The sequence below is a fragment of the Vicugna pacos genome, chromosome 2 (genome assembly GCF_048564905.1).
Source record: "Vicugna pacos chromosome 2, VicPac4, whole genome shotgun sequence".
Taxonomy (NCBI): domain Eukaryota; kingdom Metazoa; phylum Chordata; class Mammalia; order Artiodactyla; family Camelidae; genus Vicugna; species Vicugna pacos.
The window spans coordinates 18,541,667-18,561,797 of NC_132988.1; the positions used below are offsets into that span (position 1 = coordinate 18,541,667).

Sequence of the window (20,131 nt, forward strand, 5' to 3'; positions counted from 1 at the left end):
TTTAAAATAATGCTCATGAGATCATGTCTTTTTTTGTTTGAATGACTCACTTGGTGCTACCTGTCTAACCACCAGTCCAAGTTCAGAGTAATTAATTTATAGATAAACTGCCGAAGGGGGCAATATATACATGTAAACACAGATATACAAATAATAACACATACCCATACACATATATAACACACATACGTGTATTTGAATACATATATGTTTTATGAAAAACAAAAACAACCTTTATGTGAGAAACTATATTTTTGGAAAACACACATCAATTAAGAACCTTAACCCATTACTGAATTTTATTGCCACCTTCCTTTAAAAACAGTAACAACTCAACAGCAAACAATTTTACTAAATTTCATTAAAAGGCTTGAACTTCTGCCAAGGGCCTAAACTGGCCTCGTTTTTCTAGTGTCTTATTTATCTTTCCAAACATGATTAGAAAGGAAAATGAAACATCTAATAGTAAACTACTTGATAAGAACTTTTTTTTTAAATTTCTTTTTTTAAACTATTTTATTGAGGTGTAATTGACATGCAACATGACGTTAGATTCAGATGCACAACATGATTTGATATTTGTATATATTGCAAAATGATCACCACACTAAGTCTAATTAACAACAGTCATCACATAGGTAGAGAATTTTTTTTCTTGTGATGAGAACTTTTAAGATCTATTCTCCTGGCAACTTTTAAATACGCAAGACAGTATTATTAACTCTAGTCCCCATGCTAAACATTACATCCCCATGACTTGTTTATTTTAAAACTGAAAGTTTGTACCTTTTGACTCCTTTCACCCATTTCACTCACCCCCTACCCCACCGCTGGAAACCACCAGTCTATTCTCTGTATCTATGGACTTGGTTTTTTTGCTGTTGTTGTTTTTACATTCCTCATATAAGTGAGATCATACGGTATTTGTCTTTCTCTGTCTGACTTATATCACTCAGCATAACACCCTCCAGGTTTAGCTATGTTATCACAAATGGCAAGGTTTCATTCTTTTATAGTTGAATAATGCTCCATTGTCTGTATTTATGTATACTCCACTTTCCTTATGCACTCATCTGTCGATGGACACTTCAGGTTGTTTCCATGTTTGGCTACTGTAAGTAATGCTGCACTGAACATGGGGGTGCATATATCTGTTCGAGTTAGTGTTTCCATTTTCTTTGGCTAAATACCCAGAAGTGGAATTGATGGATCATGTGGTAGGTCTACGCTTAATATTTTGAGGAACCTCTGTACTGTTTTCCATAGTGGCTGCACCAATTTACATTCCCCCCAGCAGGGCACAAGGGTTCCCTTTTTTCTACATCTCTGTCAGTGTTTGTTATCTCTTTTCATTTGGGTAATAGCCATTCTAACAGGTATGAGGTGATACTCACTTCGGTTTTGATTTGCATTTCCCTGATGATTAGTGATGCTGAGCATCTTTTCACGTACCTGCTGGCCATCGATATGTCTTTGGAAAAATGTCTGTTCAGATCATCTGCCCATTTTTTAATCAGATTGTTTGTCTGTTTTGCTATTGAGTTGCATGAGTTCTTTATATATTTCAGATATTATTAGATACATGATTTGCAAATATTTCCTCTCATTCAGGAGGTTGTCAATGAAGTCTTTAGTTGGGCACCCAGCATTGTCTACTCACTTTTTCTCGTGCTCTCTCGAGCTACCCAAGCCTTCTTTTCAGGGCCTAAGTGTCATCTCAGGAAGGAATTTTGGTGCCTGGGGCAATACTTGGCCAATCATAAAGCCTCCTATATTTTTAAATTCCATTACATTCTTTCCCATATTGAACTTCACTCCGTATCTACCACTTCCCATGGCACACTGTGTGCAGAGAGTACTGAAAACCAGTCCCCAACTCCATCACTTTCTTTCTCATGACTTCTTTCCAGGTTTCAAAGCCCCCATGTGCAAAACTGGAATAATAATATCCCAGGTGGCCCAAAATCCTAGAAGGCATGGTACAGACATATTTCATAGATTTGGGCAAGTTAGGGCATGCCACTGGATCCAGAGCCATGTGTGACTTTTGTGGGCTCTCAGCACCTTGGCCTCAGGTACCTTCATAAAAAGATTTATAAAAAATATATTCAATGATAGTATTGGTATATTGATAAATATATTAATATTATAAATTGAAACATTTTCCTTGACTCAAGAGTTTATTCTCCTTCTGATGTAAAGGAATTAGGACATCTTTATGGGCCCCTAAAACTACTGTGGGCAGTCAGCGTCATGCCTGCTAGATTAATCAGCCCAGCCCACATCACAGACTCTCCACTGGTGTATCAGACTTCGCTCTCACTTCCCCATCCTAGACAGTTTTCGTTGTTCCCTTCTTCGGTCTCCTCCTCCTTTCTTGCTGAGTTTTTCAGTGGCTAGAGGCTGCCTCTTGTCCTTTTCCCCAGGCTTTCTTAGGTTCTCCAGCTCTGGTAAATCAAGGCTCACTAGCCAACAGACACCAAGTTCCAAGAGTTAACTCGATCAGCAACAGCATCTACTGCACAGCACAGGGCATTATAGCCATTGTTGTAATAACTTTTAATAGAGCAGAATCTACAAAAATACTGAATCACTATGCTATACACCTGGAATTAATATAATATTGTAAATCAACTCTACATCAATTAAAAAATATGTTTTTTTAATTTTTTTTAAGTATCAAAAACTATTCTAGGAGACTGGAGGATGTGTTCAGTCCAGGCTACTATTCTCTATTGTCTCTGGAGATTCTTCTAAGTGGACCAGAATCACTTCTGCATAGACAGGTAGCTATGCAGAGAGATTTCTGGAGTCATGGGTACCAAATTTTAAGAACGATTTTTATGAGACTGTGGGCTTTGGGTGATTTTTCTCTTTCCTCTTGGTAATTTCTATATTTCTTGCATGTTTTAAATGACCATTATTTTTAATAGAAAGGATACAAATACTAAAACTTAAGTTTAATAAGTATCAGCTACTAGATTTTTTTCAGAGTAAGTGTGGACCCAGATCCTATTTACCCATTCCAGAACAAGTCCTTGGTCTCAAAAGCAAAGCTCGCTAAATCCACACACTTAGATAGTCCCTTCCCAGGCTAACTCTGGGCTTGGCCGTGTAACTTACCTTGGCCAGCGGAATGATAGTAAATATGCTGCAAGCAGAGGTTTAAGTATTTGAAACTACGTTTTGGGTTGAAGATTAAGGCACATCTTCTAGAAGACATTCATGTTTCTCTTAGTCAATACAATCGCCAGAGAAAGACAGAAGGAGAGATGTTGTTTGCATTTTTTTTAACACATCTTCCATTTGCTGTCACCTGAAAGTGTAAAAGAACTTCTCCACGTGCCTCAGGAATTGAAACAGGAGGAGTTAGAATGTTATGAAGCAATAAACTGAGTTCTTTTTCTCAGTGGGCGGCCTTTCGAATCCTCACACAGAGGGGCTGCGATTCTAGCCAACCATGTGGTCCTCATTTTCTGTATCTATTTCTGTTTATGTTAACCCAAGGATTCTGCCACCGTCAGGCGGCTGCCTAACCTTTTGCCCCTTGTTTCTCTCTTGTCTTAAGCAGAGGGCTCCGGCTGAAACCTTTCTTGGGTGCTGTTTCCCTCAGTTTTCCTCCCGTGGGAAAAAGAGCTCAGGGCTAAACCGCTTAGTAAGAAACTGCATTCGCCTAATTATTTTCCTTGCGGGTGTTTCCCTCTGTCTGCATCGTCTAAATCCTTTTCCTTTCGTATTTCATCATTCCAGGCCTTCGTCTTAAGATCTCTTTTTCCCACTGAGAGAGCGAGCAAGGGATCCTAAATGATTTTAGCACATGAGGAATCAGACTCACTAACTAATCCAGCAACAGCTGAGCGCCCACCATGGGCCTCGCATCCCGCTGGACGTTGCAGGAAGTTGTAAGTGGTTCCTGACGAACCCAGAAGTCGGCTGGCTGGGCGTCCTCGAGCTCTCCAGTGTTGGAGTGGGTGGGGACTGTGGGGAATTGGGGAGCGCAGACCCGGGTGGGAAGGGCAGCTGTTACTCAACCCCAGCCAGCTGTTGCCCTGTGGGAACGAAGGCCCAGGCTTGCCCGGTCAGCTTGTTTTCACCCACAAAGCTAGAAATCAAGATTTTTGCATGAAATCTCTCCATGTAAAAAGCTGTTGGCTAATTCAAATTAAAAATAAAAAACCACTGTGTGGGTGGACAAATGTGCCAGCCAAGTCAAATAAGGCTGCGAGGCCCGATCTGGCCTGCGGCTTGCTGGTGCGCACCTTTTGCTTTACATGGGACACTCCCTCCACATTTAAAAATGCTCACCCCTCAGAGTGACCTGGTGACATTCGTAATGGTCTACGCACACTTTCTGGAGGAAAACCTTGAACAAGGCTGTTGGCATGCAAATTCTAAACAACGAAACCTGCCAGTCCAGTCATCCAACACCCCAGGGCAAAGTAACTTTTTGACAGAGTTTTTCACTTCTAAATAATTGTTTTCATGTTATGTAGATTCCATCTAAATTGTGTATTAGTCTTAACATCACAGTTTCTGAGATCACATGTGTATCAGCATTCCCCACCCCCAGCCACACACATACGAAATACTATTCCATGACAAAAATGACCCCTTCTGAGGATTATTTTGGGTTCCTGCAGGATTATTATTGCTGGAAATAACAAGTGGTTGGCAAGGATGTGGAGAAATTGGAATCTTCATGCACTGTTGGTGGGAATGTAAAATGATGCAGCTGCTTTGTAAACAGTATGATGGTTCGACAAAAAGTTAAAAATAGAACTATCATATGATCCAGCAATTCTCTGAATATATATATCCAGAAGAATTGAAAGCAGGGTCTCAAAGAGATATCTGTCCACCTATGTTAGTAGCAGCTTTATTCACAGTAGCCAAAAGATGGAAGCAACCAAAGTGTCCATCAACTGATAAATGGATAAACAAAATGCATATACACACAATGGAATATTATTATTCAGCTTTAAAGAGGAAGGAAACTCTGGCACGTGCTACAACACAGGTGAAACTTGAGGACATAATGCAAAGTGAAATCAGCCAGTCTCAGAAAGACAAATACTGTATGATTCCACCCATATAAGGTATCTAGGGTAGTCAAATAGATAGTAACAGAAAGTAGAATGGTGGTTGCCAAGGGCTGAGAGGAGGCACAAAGAGGAATTTGTTGTTTAATGGGTTTATAAATCAGGGTTCTCCAGAGAAACAGAATCAATATGATGTTTATACACATAGAGAGAGATTTATTTGAAGGAATTGGCTCATGAAAATATGGAGGCTGGCAAGTCCAAAATCTGTCGGGTAGGCCCATCTGGCTGGAGAGCCAGGGAGAAGCTGATGTTGCTGTTTAAATCTGAAGGCTGTCTGGTGACAGATTTCCCTCCTGCTTGGGGGAAGTCAATTTGTTGTTTTATTCAGGTCTTCAACTGATTAGGTGAGGCCCACCCATTATAGAAAGCAATCTTCTTTACTCAGAGTCTACCGATTGAAATGTAAATCTCATCCAAAAGCACCCTCAGAGAAACAATCTAGAAAAATGTTCAATCAAATATCCAGGAACTGTGGCCTGGCCAAATTAACACATATGACTAACCTTCACAATGTGTATGGAGTTCCAGTTTTATAGAATAAAAGGTTCTGAGATTGCATATCAATGTGAACATACTTAACATTACTGCACTTTATACTTTAAGATGGTTAAGACAGTAAATTTTATGTCCTGTGTATTTTACCACAGTTGAAAAACACAGTTTACTAAATCTTTCACTCGGGCCTGTGGCACCAGTGGGATGGGCGAGGGTCTAGGTCTTTGTTACTGCCAAGAAGCTCTGCTGCCACCATCAGGACCAGAGGTGGCATGATAACGAGTACAAGAGAGCCCATTTGGGCACAGCCCTGAAGGCTAGCCCCTCTGGAGCTACTTTACAGGCAAAGGGAATTTTGCTAGAAAAAGTCAAGGTTGAAGCCAGACAGTTGAAGTCTGCTGTCAGGAAGGTTTTCAGGGATCATCTGATCAAGAAGAGCAAGAAACTCACAGCTTTCATACCCAATGATGGTTGCTCGCACTTCATTGCAGAAAACGGTGATGTTCTTGTTGCTGGATTTGCTGTTGTTATTGTTGTTTTCATTGGAATATAATCAATTGACAATGCTGTGTTAGTCTCTGGTGTATAGCATGGTGATTCAGTTATACACACACACACACATTTATATTCTCTTTCATATTCCTTTTCCATTATAGGTTACTATATGATATTGAATATAGTTCCCTGTGCTGTACAGTAGAAAGTTGTTGTTTATCTGGTTGCTAGATTTGGTTACAAATGTCATGCTGGTGGTGACATTCCTGAGACCCACTTTAAAGTTGTCAAAGTAGCCAGTGTGTCTCTCTTGGCCTTATGCAAAGGCAAGAAGAAAAGACGGAGATCCTAAGTTTTGATGATGCCAACATGGTAGTAATAAACTTTCATGTACAAAAAAAATTATGTTAGATAAATTTCCTTTCACTAAATACCAAAAGAAATATTTTTATAAGGGACCTTAGGGTGCAGACTGGACTATATTTTAACATCAGGATCTTGTAAAAAAAAAAAAAGTTCTTCATACAGCACACTGCTATAAAAGTTGAGAGAGTAAATTATTGTATCTCAATAAAACTATTTCTGTGGGGAGTTGAGATTACACAATCCAGGTATATTGCTTCCTGGGGATATAATTTTCCTGAAATACAGAGCATAGGGAGTAAAAGAAACAGTGGCTAATATAGTCCTGTGATTGTTACTCTCAAAAAACAAAACTTTTCCACGGAACTGTTGGTAATAGCTAAATAGCAGCCAATTCATGGCTGGTCATATGATAAATGGCTACAATTTTAGTATTTTGGTGAAAATTGCTACGTACACAAGGAGGTAGAATTTGATCATAGGATCACCAAATCCATGCAGCCAATGCATTCTGAGTCAATTTTCCTGAGCATAAGCTCAGACCTGGGGATTCTTCACAAGGTAAGTGAGGTGTCATTAATTGACTATTAACTTAGAAACTCAGATCATTCATTCAAGTTTCTATAACGCTAGAGAAAGTTTTTCAAGTACAAGTTTCTAAAACTCAAACTTAACTGATGTGACAAGAAGCACCCCTTCTTCGGTCCCCCTATAATTTAACCATTGGTTTATCCTATGAGCAGCATTATATGAGTAATAATAGCTCTGATACTAATGCTGAAGGTCAAAATATGAACATGGCAGTGAAATAATACCAATTATAATGAAAAAGGCAACATAAATTCTAGTGCACTAAATTCCATAGGAAAGAGTAACTTTGTTTCTTGTAATTTTTAAAGTGTTTTTTTGTATTTTGTATTAAGTTTCTCTAATGGCTTTTTCTCCCGCATGAAACTAGAGAGTTAAATAAAGAAGATAATAATTGCTGAGGCAAGAAGTGAGCTTTTCTTCTTCACAAGAAGGTAAACTTTGAGGGGGAGGATACAGCTCAGTGGTAGAGCAAATGCTTAGCATGCACAAGGTCATGGGTTCAATCTCCAGTACCTCTATTTTTTTAAATTAATAAATAAATCTAATTACCTCTCCCCCCTCAAGAGAAGGCAACCCCTTGACAAGCCTTCCAGTCTCCAGCAAAAGCTCTAACTCTGAGAAGCTCATTTAGGTCTAAGTGGAGCAAGGACCATGAGGTGATGACAGAGGTGCTGGCTGAAATGCTGAGCTCAGCCCGCTGCAATTTCAGATTTTTGAGTTTCCCTGTTTTGAAAAGGAATTAATTGTTTTCTTTTATTTTTACTTCATTAAAAAAAATCCTCAACTATGAACACAAACTTGGCAAACCCATGAATCATAAATACACAGAAAATCTCTTAAGGCCATTTAGGGTATTTCTCTGCTTCTGAGTAAACTTAGGTCTACCTTTTAAAACGTATCTCTAGGGAAAGCTTTTCCCTAAACCCTCTAGACTAGGTCAGGGTCTACTGTACACCTCCATGCCATATTGTATTTCTCCTTCAGAGGACTTATCCCAAAACGACACAAAGAATTACTTGGGCTCTCTGGTTAAGATGGCTGATGAAACTCACACCTTTGCCTTTCTTCCCTCCCAAAGTCCTGGTGAGAGGATGGAGGTAATACAGCCACCCAAGTGAATCCATAACAGGCAAAGTAGCTATACACCAGAAGAGTATGGAACTTGTAGAAGATTTAATCCAGGTAGGAGGAAACTTAGGGAGGCAAGGAAGCAGAAATCCGTATATGTGAAAGAAGAGACTTTCAAGGAAATTTTTCCACTGGAGAATGGGCATAAGTCTCAATCAGAAGTAGCTGGGGCTGGTAGGAGACTGAGAGGCAGCTGGCGTGCACTGAAGGGTCTGGGACACCTGCATCAGCAGCGCGTCACTCACGGTGCTGCTCACTTGGCCTCAGCCCCATGGTAAAGCCACGAATACATTATTAAGTAGCCAAATAAAATTAAGAGTTTTGATAAGTAAGATCCTCACTGTGAGCACTGGGACTAGAGAAGGCAGGCGGTAGCCCTGATAACTGACAGCTCTCTTGAAGGACAAGGAGCCCCTACACGCAGAAGTCAGTCCCCCTGGTCCTCCCTTCCCCCAGTCCCCATAGCTGACTCCTATAACAGGAATAGAAAATCCACATTCACTGCCAGGAGAGCAAACATCTTCAGACACACATCAGCCCATCTAGGTCTTTTTCTTTTTGCGTAGAAACAATGAAAATCCCCCAAACATTGAAACAAAACCAAATTGTTTCATTTTGTTATATCATTTCATTTTACTGGATTAACCTCTGAGAAAACAGTTAAAACAGGAAATGGAAGACAATTTTAAAAGCAAATAATCCTTATCCTAAGAGAAATCAAGAGAACGTTGTACCCATTAAAACAGAACAGGTGGCTATGAGAATCGATGACTGTTCTTGGAAATTTAAAATGTAATGATGTAAATTTAAAATATTTCAATTTTTTTGCGTATGAATATTTTTTGAATATTGCTAGTCATGTTGGAGATCTTTTCATGTTTTTTTTTTTGGACCATTTACAGCTTCATTTCCATGAACTGCCTGTTTCTATTTTTTCTCATTTTTTTCCCCCATCTTGAGTCATTTACAGTTTTTCTTATTGATTTGTGAGTGCTCTTTGTATAACATGTTGCTTGGTACATATGGGCAGATGATTTCTCTCAGTCTGTCACTTGCCTTTTAACTGTCTTTTGGTGTTTTTCAAATTTCAGGAATTAAAACTTTTTATAGAAAATTTGTTCTGTAATTATTTTCCTAAAAGCTTGTGAGCTTTAATTTCACTTAGAAATGTCTTTTCCAACTCCAATAAAATAATAGAACTTCTTCTGGTATAATTACATATATCAAAACCATCTAATACCTTTAAACATTTTACAGTTTCCTTATCTGTAAAATGGCAATAATATCTTCCTTACAGTGTTGTTGTGAGAATGAGTGAGAAGACGCATGTGAAATATCTGGCGTGCACAGACACTCAATAGACTTATTGTGGAAATAAGGAAATTGAAAGCGACGAAATAAAGAAAGCTGGCCAAGATCAAACACACACAAAAATATAACCTCCTAAGTCATTGACTCAAGGCAACTAAATGACTTGTTCTCAGCCTCTGCATGGACAGGAGAGTCCACTTTCCCCACCATGACTTCGTTAAACAGGCACACAGACACCTTGAAAACAGCATGCCCATCCCCCTGCGCAGTGAGGAAGATGGTTGAGTGTTTGGAATTTAACATTGCCATTCCCCTTCCTCCTCTCCTGCTTAACCTGCCTGAGGGTGTCTATGGCTTTATCTCTCCTTCTCCTCACCTTGTCCCTCCCACCGCCTGCCCTTGCTTTGAATCCTTCAATCCACATTCAGGTCCCTAAAACCTGGACATTGATGGACGCGTCCCCAGTGAGGGATCTGAGATGGCCAAGCTACTCGTGGAGGAAGGCACGCTTTTGACTCTACCCTGTCCTCTAATTCCCAAATGTCTCATCTCATTTTCTTTCACATAAATTGCTTGCTTCCACAGCCTTCTTGCCTCTCAGCCTTTCTACCCATCTCCACTTCCCTCCCCTCCACACAGGCTCTGTTCTGCTGCCTTAATGACATTTCTAAAGCAAAATCTGATCATGTCACTTTTTACTTAAAACGCTTTAGTCCTCTGCCACTCACTAGCCATTTGGCACTACGAAAATATTTATTGGATCACCTTCCCCCTTTGAAGAATAGGCTTAATAATAGTTCGCTATTACTTTTAATATACAACATAAATATCTTAACCTGATCTATAAATCCCTACAGGATGCTCTCCACCTTCACCCCTGACCACCTCCTATCTTGTATTTCCTGGTCCAGTCATCCCAGTCCCCTCTCCATCCCTAGAGCACAACACTCACTCTTATTCTATAATTTTGCACGCACTGTTCCCTCTGTCTGGAAGAATACTTTCCCCCCTGCTCCCGGGCCCTTCTATCCACCTTCATTGACTAATCCTTGTTTATACCCCAAGGTTCAGCTTCCTCCTGAACTATGTTTCTGACACCTTCTAAGCTCTGAATGAGTATTCGCTGAACGAGGAACTACCGATGTATCTACTATCTGCTAATAATGTTACATGCATTATCTCACTCGATGCTCACAGAATTCCTGTGAGGTCAGTATCATTGTTCCCACCATTGTGGATGCTCCAGCCGAGCCGTGGAAAGGTTGAGTAATACATCTAAGTTTATACAGTTACACAGTTATCAGTGGTGGAACTGGTATCCAAATCCACGTCTGTCCAAAACCAGAGGCCAAGTTTGGAGTGAAATAGAGCATCGGGCAAGGCACGAAGGAAGAAGTCATCATAAAATCAAATCTTAAAGCTCTCAAAAATAAAACCCTCGCATGTCGAGTCTACATAGGTTTTCCAAAGCAGCACAAAATCCTGCAAATCTGGCCTTTTCACCAACTGCTAGGAAGGTGCCAAGGGCCCATACAGCAATGAGTTCTTGACCAGCAAGGAGGTGTGGCAACCATTCCAGATGACCCTCCCCCAAGGACCACGTGTCCACAGCGTCTCCCAGCATGAGAAATCAGGACTTAGAAGGTTCCTTTCAGACTCTTAGATCTCCTTTTTTCTATGCCATAAAATGTAGTTCACTGTATTTCTTAAAAATGAAAGTTCTTTTTAACAAGGCTTTTGTATAAGTTTATGAAAAAAACACTATTAGAGTAGAAACAACTTAAATGTAAAGGATCAGCCACTCAAGCATCCATCTCCAGAACTTGGGGCTGTCTAATTGGCAGTCACAGCACATTAAAAGTTTTTATTTCAAGGGGGATGGTATAGCTCAAGTGGTAGAGTATGTGCGTAGCATGCATGAGGTTCTAGGTTCAATCTCCAGTACCTCCATTAAAAAAATAATTAAATAAATAAACCTAATTACCACCCCCCAAAAAAAACACAAATAAAAAAGACTATTTCAGTACACTCTGCACGGTCATAAATCATAGGTACGGAAATAAAAACATGGAACAAGTGTAGGTCTCTATCTTTTCAACCGATACGAATGCCTTTATTCTCTGCTCATTGTTAAGAAAATATTTTACAAATAGTCACCTGTTTGTGGTACTTTTAAGTTTGCTAGGAGTTTTTTTCCAAATGGTTTGTTAATGGTATATATCGAATAATTCTATAATGGTTTGTCCTCAGAGAATGCTGACTTCAAATAGGAAAGAAGATAACTTTCTCTAAAGATGGATTCAGTGATGGATACAGAGCTAAGGAGATGGTTAAGAGCAACAATTAGATGTGTAGTAACAGTGGGAGGGTCCAAACACAGGGACTCAGTGGAGAGGCACTCAGAATGATGGGTACGGACATTGTGAAGTGAAAAAGGCAGAGGGCAGAGCAATGGACAGAATATATTACAATATGGGATGTGTGTGTGTGTACACAAGTGCGTGTGTGTGTGTACACAAGTGCATGTGTGTGTGTACACAAGTGCATGTATGTGTGTGAGATGTCTCTAGAAAGACCCACAAGAAACTGATACAAATGATTGCCTCTTAGAAATGGGCTTGGAGGTACTATGTAGAAGTGGAGGGAGAGATCAAGGGAGAAGAGTAGACCTGTTTGCTGTATAATTTTTTCCTCCTTGCGTGTGTGTGTGTTAATCATGTGCATGCATTTTCATTTCAAAATAAAACAGGAATGCATGAGGTTGCCCAGAATTGCAAGGCTCAGGTGTTTGGGACACACTCAAGTTCAGCCAGGCTACCTTGGGTGATAAGTGATAAATGTGACCCAAGGAAGGGAGTCTGTGTTCTGCTCTCCAGGTTGAGCACCAGGAAGTGAACCAGGGCCAAACCCCCAGATGGGATTATGGAATCCAAGAGCAGAAAAGACCTGTGCCCAAGAGACTAGGTAGAGTCCTGGGGAGGTCTCCCATAACATCAGAGGAGGAATATCTCTGTGGTCTGTGTAGATAGTAGCCTCAACGTCCAACCTTAAGTTATCATGATGGGACGGCAACAGAATGTCTCCTGCATCCAAGGGAGGCAAAGAAATAGTTGAGAGGAACCGACTAGATTGGAAGGGTTGCAGAGATGAGAACAAAAGGTTTCTCCATGACAACCTGCGTGGACCAATCAGGGAGGAATAGTTACCCCCTCGACCCCCTTAATGAAGACCAGACTTCTTCCTACCCTAACTACAGCCACCAGCGCTTTGGAACCATGTAATCCATATAACCATACGAACCTAGATAAACAGATCAAGCCAGAACTCAGGTAAAACGCCATGTAAGGGAACGAGCAGGGATCCAAACTGGCAGAGATTAAGTTTCTGCCATAGAATGGTGAGTCAGAATATAAATTTGGCAGAGTCATATAAGAATAAAATTGATACATTTCTTGTGCACCTAAATTTGTGGCCTTAGACTAATACCCACCATGCATATTGTATACTTCAGCCTTCTGTGAGTTTGAGAAGTTGATCCAGAGATACTTACATGCAATGTGCCATTGGGGTGTCAAGTTCCCCCATCGGTTGAATAGGCATTTTAATACCCATTGCAGGGGGCTTCCGTGTGATAATGTATCTAAGCTGCCGGGCCCAATGTGGATACTCTATAAGTACTATTTCCTTCATCCCAGTATCATCACATCAATCAGCATCCATAGAATATTACAATTTCCAAGTATACCACTGGTCAGGCGTTAATTATGCTTTAGGTTGGCTGCTTCGTGATGGCATCTTCGCATCTTAATCTCATCAGTAAAATGTCTTCAGACCACATGGATGACTTCTGGGAAGGATTTCTGTGGCCAGTTAGTCCCACCCACAGTGTGTGGTTTCCAGTAAGCTTCAATCAAAGAGAGTGTCCCCTCCCTGACCTAAGCATGCTGTCATTTCCCAGGCCTTTTGCCACAATCAGTGCAAAGTCCATCTCTTGGCATTCTAACTTTCCGTCCCTCATACATAAGCTACATAAGATAAGCCATGCCTGCTTGTTCCAGGTCCAGGAAATGTGTGCAGCCCCAGTGCCTGACATCTATTCCTGGAGCTAGATAAGACAAAGGGAGGGGCATCAGTGCAGGCCCTTTAAGTACATTATTTCACTCAACCTTTCCAATCATCACCATTTCATTGGCAGAAAACTAAGGCTCAGAGAGGCTAAGTTATTTCCCTGGTAACCAAGAACAAGTAAGTAGCAGAGCAAAACTTGAAGCTAAATCCAGAAAGCTCCAAAGCTCATGCTCTTTCTGTCATGTAAATGCCCATGGAGGAAGGAATGTGAAAGGTAAGTATGATTTGTACCAAAGTGATGGTTGATTGGAGTACATGGCCGGGGGTTAGAGGTATGGGGAATTGTCTCCTAAATACATATACGTGATTTGATAGTAGCATGTGAACTTAGAGAGAGAGAAAAGGAGAAAGAGAGAGAGAGAGAGCACGAGAGAGCATTCAAACATCTTTCATTAGGCTCTGGCCAGAACGTGGGTTGAGTCTGTCTCTATGGTAGTGACAATAATGGTAACAATGCTTTGTGTGTGTCTAGTACTCAGCTCTTCTAAATACCTTGACATCCATTATATGATTAAATTCGTACAATCCTTCCAGCAAGATACGCAGGAAAAGAATGATTATTGCCATTCCTAGAGAAGGGAAAGCGGCACATTCCCCAGCAATCTCAAAACACAGAGCTGAAGTGCATGTGGGTACTCCATATGATGGTTGAAGATCTGGAGATGGGGGTCCTCTTTTCCCTGGTGAAGTAGAGAATGAGGTGTGCCAGTCAGAGCCTCAGTAGGAAACAGATGACATGGTCAGTTGGATAATTTGAGGCAATTCTAACAAAAGGACTATTTACAAATGAGTGCTCAGGGTATAGGGAAACCACAAGATTCGGCCAATTCTCGGGTTTGCATCAGTAGGACCCACTACTGCACACAGGGCTGAAGGGCAATAGGAGAGTGTGGTTATTAGAACAGGAAGAGAAAAGTTTCTGCAGAGATACCACCTGACAGGAGCTCTGGCTTTCGACCAAGGGACACAGCCAACCTACAGTGACCCCACAAGGAGGAGCCCAGGGAAATATATACCTTGATTTTACTCCACTCCCTTCTTCCATCTGATCACCTGCTGGTGCTTTCTGTTAGCCAAGTCCAGCTGGAAGTCAGAGGCAAGATTACCTGTGAGACCTGCTTAGCCTCATGAGACACAGAACAGGGAGCAAAGGAGCAGAGTGAATCTGGAGGAGCAAATGGAAGCTATCCTGCACATGAGGTTGTCTGCTAAGTTAGAGGCCACTCTAGAACTGTGTATCAGTAAGACTTCAGCTTCCTTTAAATGATGAAACAATAAAGAGGGGTTACCGGGCAAGCTTCAAGTTCAGTCACATCAGGAGACTGGCTCTCTGTGAGGGTGTAAGATCTGTCCTCCTCAGTGTGCCAACTCTGTACTCAGGCTGCCTTGCCTCATGGTAGCAAAATGACTGCAGTAGTTCCTGGTGTTGCATCTTGCACCACATTTGCTGGAGGAAGAGAGGGACCATGGTTCAGAATTTCCAGTAAAAGTCCTGAGACTCATTCTGATTGGACTATCTTGGGTCATATACTCAATGGTGAACCAAACATTACGGCTAGAATATAGAATGCATCCATTGGTGTCGCCTAGGTCAAGGGCTTCATCCCTAGATACAGGAATGAAATGGTTTGCCACAAACCGCATAGATTCTGGTACGGAAATTAGAGCTTTGTGGGATGGTTAAGAGGCCACCAAGAAGTGCCCACTCGAGTAGGACTGCAGAACTGCCACTGATAGAAAAAGGGAAGAGCCAACTGGGTCTAAGAAGTGTTTCAGTCCAAAGTACAAACAATCAACAGAAGCCTAACATGGACCAAATCGATGGGGGTGGTGGCGAGTATTTATTTCACTCAAGGAAACACAATGGCTCCATCAAACATTGGTGTAGAGGTTCAAAAATGATTTTTGGAACTCAGCTTCCTTTCTCATGGATATTATTACCTCGCGTTCAAAAGATGGCTGCTGCACTTCTAGGCATCCACCCAAGTTCAATGCAGGAAAAAGGAAAAGGGGCAAATGATGGTCTAAAGGGAAAAAGCATTGTCTTAGAGAGCTATTGACTCTCTTTGCAGGGGCCAACTCTTTACCTCATTGGCCAGAACTATGCTATGCGGCCACCTCTTAGCTGCAAGGGAGTCTGGGAAGGAGGGGATTGTTATTTTCTAGCCTGAGCTGCAGATGACGGTAAGGGAGACAGGGATGGGGAGTTGTTTGGGGGAGCTCATCTCTGGTTCTGCCACAGGAATGACTGCCTAACAGCACTGGAGGCCCAGCTGAGGCTGGAAGTTGTAAATCTGTGGTCAAGCCAATCAGCAAAGGGTCACTCACTTGACAATGAAATTGTTAACTGGAAAAAATGACAGCTTTATACTAAATTTCACTGAGTCTGCTAACTTGGGAGAACTACAGGCCAAATTTTCCTAGCAAACAAAATAGTGAAGCCAACCACATAGACAATTCAGACAAATTCCTGGAACAATGCTGCTATCTCATTTCCAAAAAAATTAAGAGCCTTTCTGAATAAATCTCTAAACTAAAGCCCCATAGTCTGTGACATATACCAACACCAATACTGGTTATTTTCCCAGAAAAGTTAATTTATCCAATTTTGAAGACTACTGATAAAATTTTAGTACTTTTCTAGGTAATTTTTAAAAATTAGTTCATGCTCTATTTAGATAGGTCTTTAAAAGGAACCTCCTTAGTATGCAGGTTTTGAGTGTTTATGCATTATCACAAAACACAAATTGTTTTTCTTATATAAGCATCTTGAATGGGGCCATACACATATGTGCTTTTAATTAAATAAATTTAGTGGATATGATTGCATAATCCAAACATAGAATTGCTCTTAGAGCCCACAGTGATGCATCCAAAAAATGTACACATTTGACTCCTGAAGCCTTGAAGTAAAATGTAGATCTTCACGGGTGTTCTCAAGGAGGAGCTAAGAAAGCTTAGGATACAAAACACACCTCAGTGTTTCCTCAGTCCCCCATCACATGGCATCTGCTGTCCCCACAATTTTCTTCCCATCTCTCCTGCCCGTTCCAGAAGAGGGAACTTAGGTGGAATCATTCATCCCCCCTTTCCAGGTTCCTGTAGGTCCAAAGCTTGACACATTTCTCCACCAGTACATCAAAGGCACCATCCCATCTTCCCAAGCAGGAAAGGACCTTCCTTCTGAAACAAAAGCATAGGGAGAACTGACAAAGGTCAAATCATAACAATGCCAAACCCTAGGCAAGTGCTTAATATAGCTTCATAGAAAGTGCCAGCAACTCTCCACCTTTAATAAATAATACAAGTATTGGAGGAAAAAAATCATATGAATAATTTATGTTCACATCCACATCCAACATATGGCAAAAATAACAGACATCACAGATCTTCGATGTGAAACAGAAGAGGGAAAGGAATAGAAGATAATGACTAAAAAGATACAAAGCAAGAGCAATGATTACATTTTCCTTAGCCAACCGTGTGTTACTGGAAAGGGACGGCTGGAAATGGAAATTTTAAACTCTTGACTAAGAGAAGTATGTGTCCTATTAAAACATGAAAACATCTCCCACTGTAGATGTGTAAGAAAAATCATGCTTATATTCATATGCAGATATAAACTAATGAAGTTACTTTGGGGATTTGTGGATAGTCTTAGATATGTTAATAGCCAACAAGTAAAAGAAAATGATTTCTATCTGAAAACAACAAAATGATTAATGTAAGCATTAAGATAGCCAGTAATTCCATTAATGGCTGTTTTCCATCTCTATGACGCTTATTAGCAACCATGAGGAGCAAATAACCTCTCTTTTAGTTTGGGATTTTTGGTTTACAAGCCGTGTAATTTTGGTCAAGTCCTTTAGCTTTTCTCCATGTCTCTGCTTCTTCATCTGTGAAACTGAGAAGGTAATATTTGTCCTATACCTACTTCTCCAGGTGCAGTGAGAATCAAACCAGGTAATGCTTATGGCAGCATTTTGAGAATTGTGAAGTACTAGTAAACCCAAAGTACTATTACTATTAATAATTGTGGTAGATACTATTTGCTGACTCTCCACAGAGCACTGGGCAAGATGTCACGTGCACTGGATGCATAATAAAATGTGCAATGCTCATTCTAACATATTTAGCTTTAGCATGCCTGTCTAAGACAGTATAATATACTCCCTGGAATTTTAATTAGTAGATAATAAAAATAGCTACCGTTTAGTGAGCACTTACACCGCACTAGTCTAAACGCTTTAAATATCTTCCATCATTTAATGCTCACAAGAACCTGGTGAGGAGGGCAGTGTTATCATCATCTTTATTTTATAGAAGCGGAAACCGAGACTCAAAGAGTTTAAGCAACTCCCCAATCCCAGTTCCCAACATATTGAATAGTGGAATGTGGAACGGAATCCAGGTAACAGAATTAACATGCCTTGACATTTCCTTGTAGTTGAACCAGTGACTTGTAGATGTACACAGGCAACAAATCCGTGTTGACTGACTGAATGAGCATATATAGATCCCTGTGTTTTGAGTACTTAGAAAATTACCATGTTCCTATGACATATATTATTTTTTTCTAAATGAGGAAAGGAAAAAGAAAACTTCTCATACCTCAAATAACAGTTACCATCAAGAAATGAACCTTCAAGAGCAGACTTTGCCAGATGGACACTTAACTCTTAGAAGACTAGATTATAAACTTTCAATTGTTTTTGATGAAAAATTTCTAAAATACACACAAAAAAATTTTGAGGATCAATGTACTATGGGCAGCTATTTGAGTACCCCCCCAGACCCCTATCAAGAACCAATTTAGTCTGTCTTATAAATTATTCTTTCCACCTTCTGAGTGTTTGCTCCTCACGACACCTGCTTCTAACAAAGGCAACTATGACGTATCTCTGCTGCTTTCTCCCTTCTTCTCTGTTTGCTCCTCTTTCCTCATAGGTCATCTATATCCTCTTTTCTCTAGACTTTCACTTGAAAATATGGCTTTTTATAGACAGAATCCACCTTTTTCTTTCAATTATCAAAGTAAATAGTCACAATGAATTGAATGTGTTTCTAACATTTGTCTTTCCACTCAATTCACTTCTTGCCCCTTGCCCAGGATTTGTCCCATTGGCAACAGACTTTTTTCAGGGGGTCTAAATCCTAATAGACAGCCCTTCCTGGCAAGCCTTCCACGTTTCCTTAATTTACAACCCACTCTTTAAAAGGGCTGTCACTTCTTATCCTTTCTCTTCTAATATTCAACACCTCCTCCTCCATCTCAGCTGATGATCTCACCTCTAATTTTACTGAGAAAATAGAAGCAACACTAAAAGATCTGCCTGGTCTCCCCCAACCAGATACACCATCTCACCCTTGTCCATACCCACGTCCTCTTTCTTTGCTCTCTTCTGTGTCCCATACTATTTCTTTCAACAACCTTGCAAATCACTAAATTTCCCTTTGACTATGTAGGAATTCAAATCTAATACATTTGTACTCCAACAACTGAATTTTTTTTAATTCTTGGTTTTTTATTGAAGTGTAATCGATGTACAATGTTAGTTTCAGGTGTACAGCAAAACAATTCAGTTATACATACACATACTTTTTTTTGGATTCTGCGATGACTGTATTTTTTATGTACAAATTCTTGATCCTCTCTTTTCGTGTTTCATTTTTGTTTATTTTTATTCCATGATTTCTTGTTCTTTTTGATAAAAGTTATGCCTTTAATTCTTTGATCATCTCAATCATATTTATATTCAAATCTTATCAAACTGTTCCAGAGATAAAACTGATTTTATCTATAGTCAACTTACATTCTAATTGTTGATTTTGTTGGCTTTCTTTCTAAGCATTAAACCTATCCACATGGTTTGGAATTTGAGTTTGCAGACTCATAGTGAAGCATTTGAAAGCTTTTAACATTTTTCTATCTCTTCCCATGCTTTCAACCATGAGCTCACCCCTCTCTGTCAGCAGACGCTCAATGAAAGCCAAGTCTTGTAGCATCAATTAGGAACTCCTGCCCTAAGGTGATATTGTGGACTTTGCAGATCCAATCACAAAGCAATTAGGCAGCTTGGCTCAATTGGGGTTGTAAGATTGTATCTAGGCACCCCCATCTCCCTGGGTCTATAGCTTCCTAAAAGCCACATCTCCAAGTAGACGTTATCTAGAGTTTTAATATTTTTTTGGCCTCTCTCCTGAGAAAGGAGGAGTTTTCAGGCTGTAAGATCAAATCTGGTTTCTTGTGGGGCAATTTTAGTGTTCTCTACCCCTCAGGAGCTGAAATCCTGGCCATGGCTCTGTGCTCTCTACATTTCCCATAAACTTTGTGGCTTCAGCCTACTCGCTTTGGCATTTTTTGTTCTATTTCCATCTAGGAGATGTTTGTCTTGTTTTTAACCTGGATTTATTGTTTTCTCCCTTTAGGTATGATTTTTTATTGTCATATATTTGCAGCATGGGTTATAAGAACTTGAGCTCAGAAGGCCATCTTGCCTAGAAGTTGTCTCTATAAT

At 40.3% G+C, this 20,131-nt stretch overlaps 1 protein-coding gene across 1 annotated transcript; it reads left to right on the forward strand.

The window, feature by feature from the left end:
* Nucleotides 1–3,866: 3,866 nt before the first annotated feature.
* Nucleotides 3,867–6,444, forward strand: LOC102536368 (small ribosomal subunit protein uS12-like). The gene is made up of 4 exons (XM_031684247.2): nucleotides 3,867–3,902; nucleotides 5,135–5,158; nucleotides 5,827–6,112; nucleotides 6,323–6,444. The coding sequence occupies exons 1-4, from the start codon at nucleotides 3,867–3,869 to the stop codon at nucleotides 6,442–6,444; spliced, it is 468 nt and encodes a 155-aa protein (XP_031540107.2).
* Nucleotides 6,445–20,131: the final 13,687 nt, after the last annotated feature.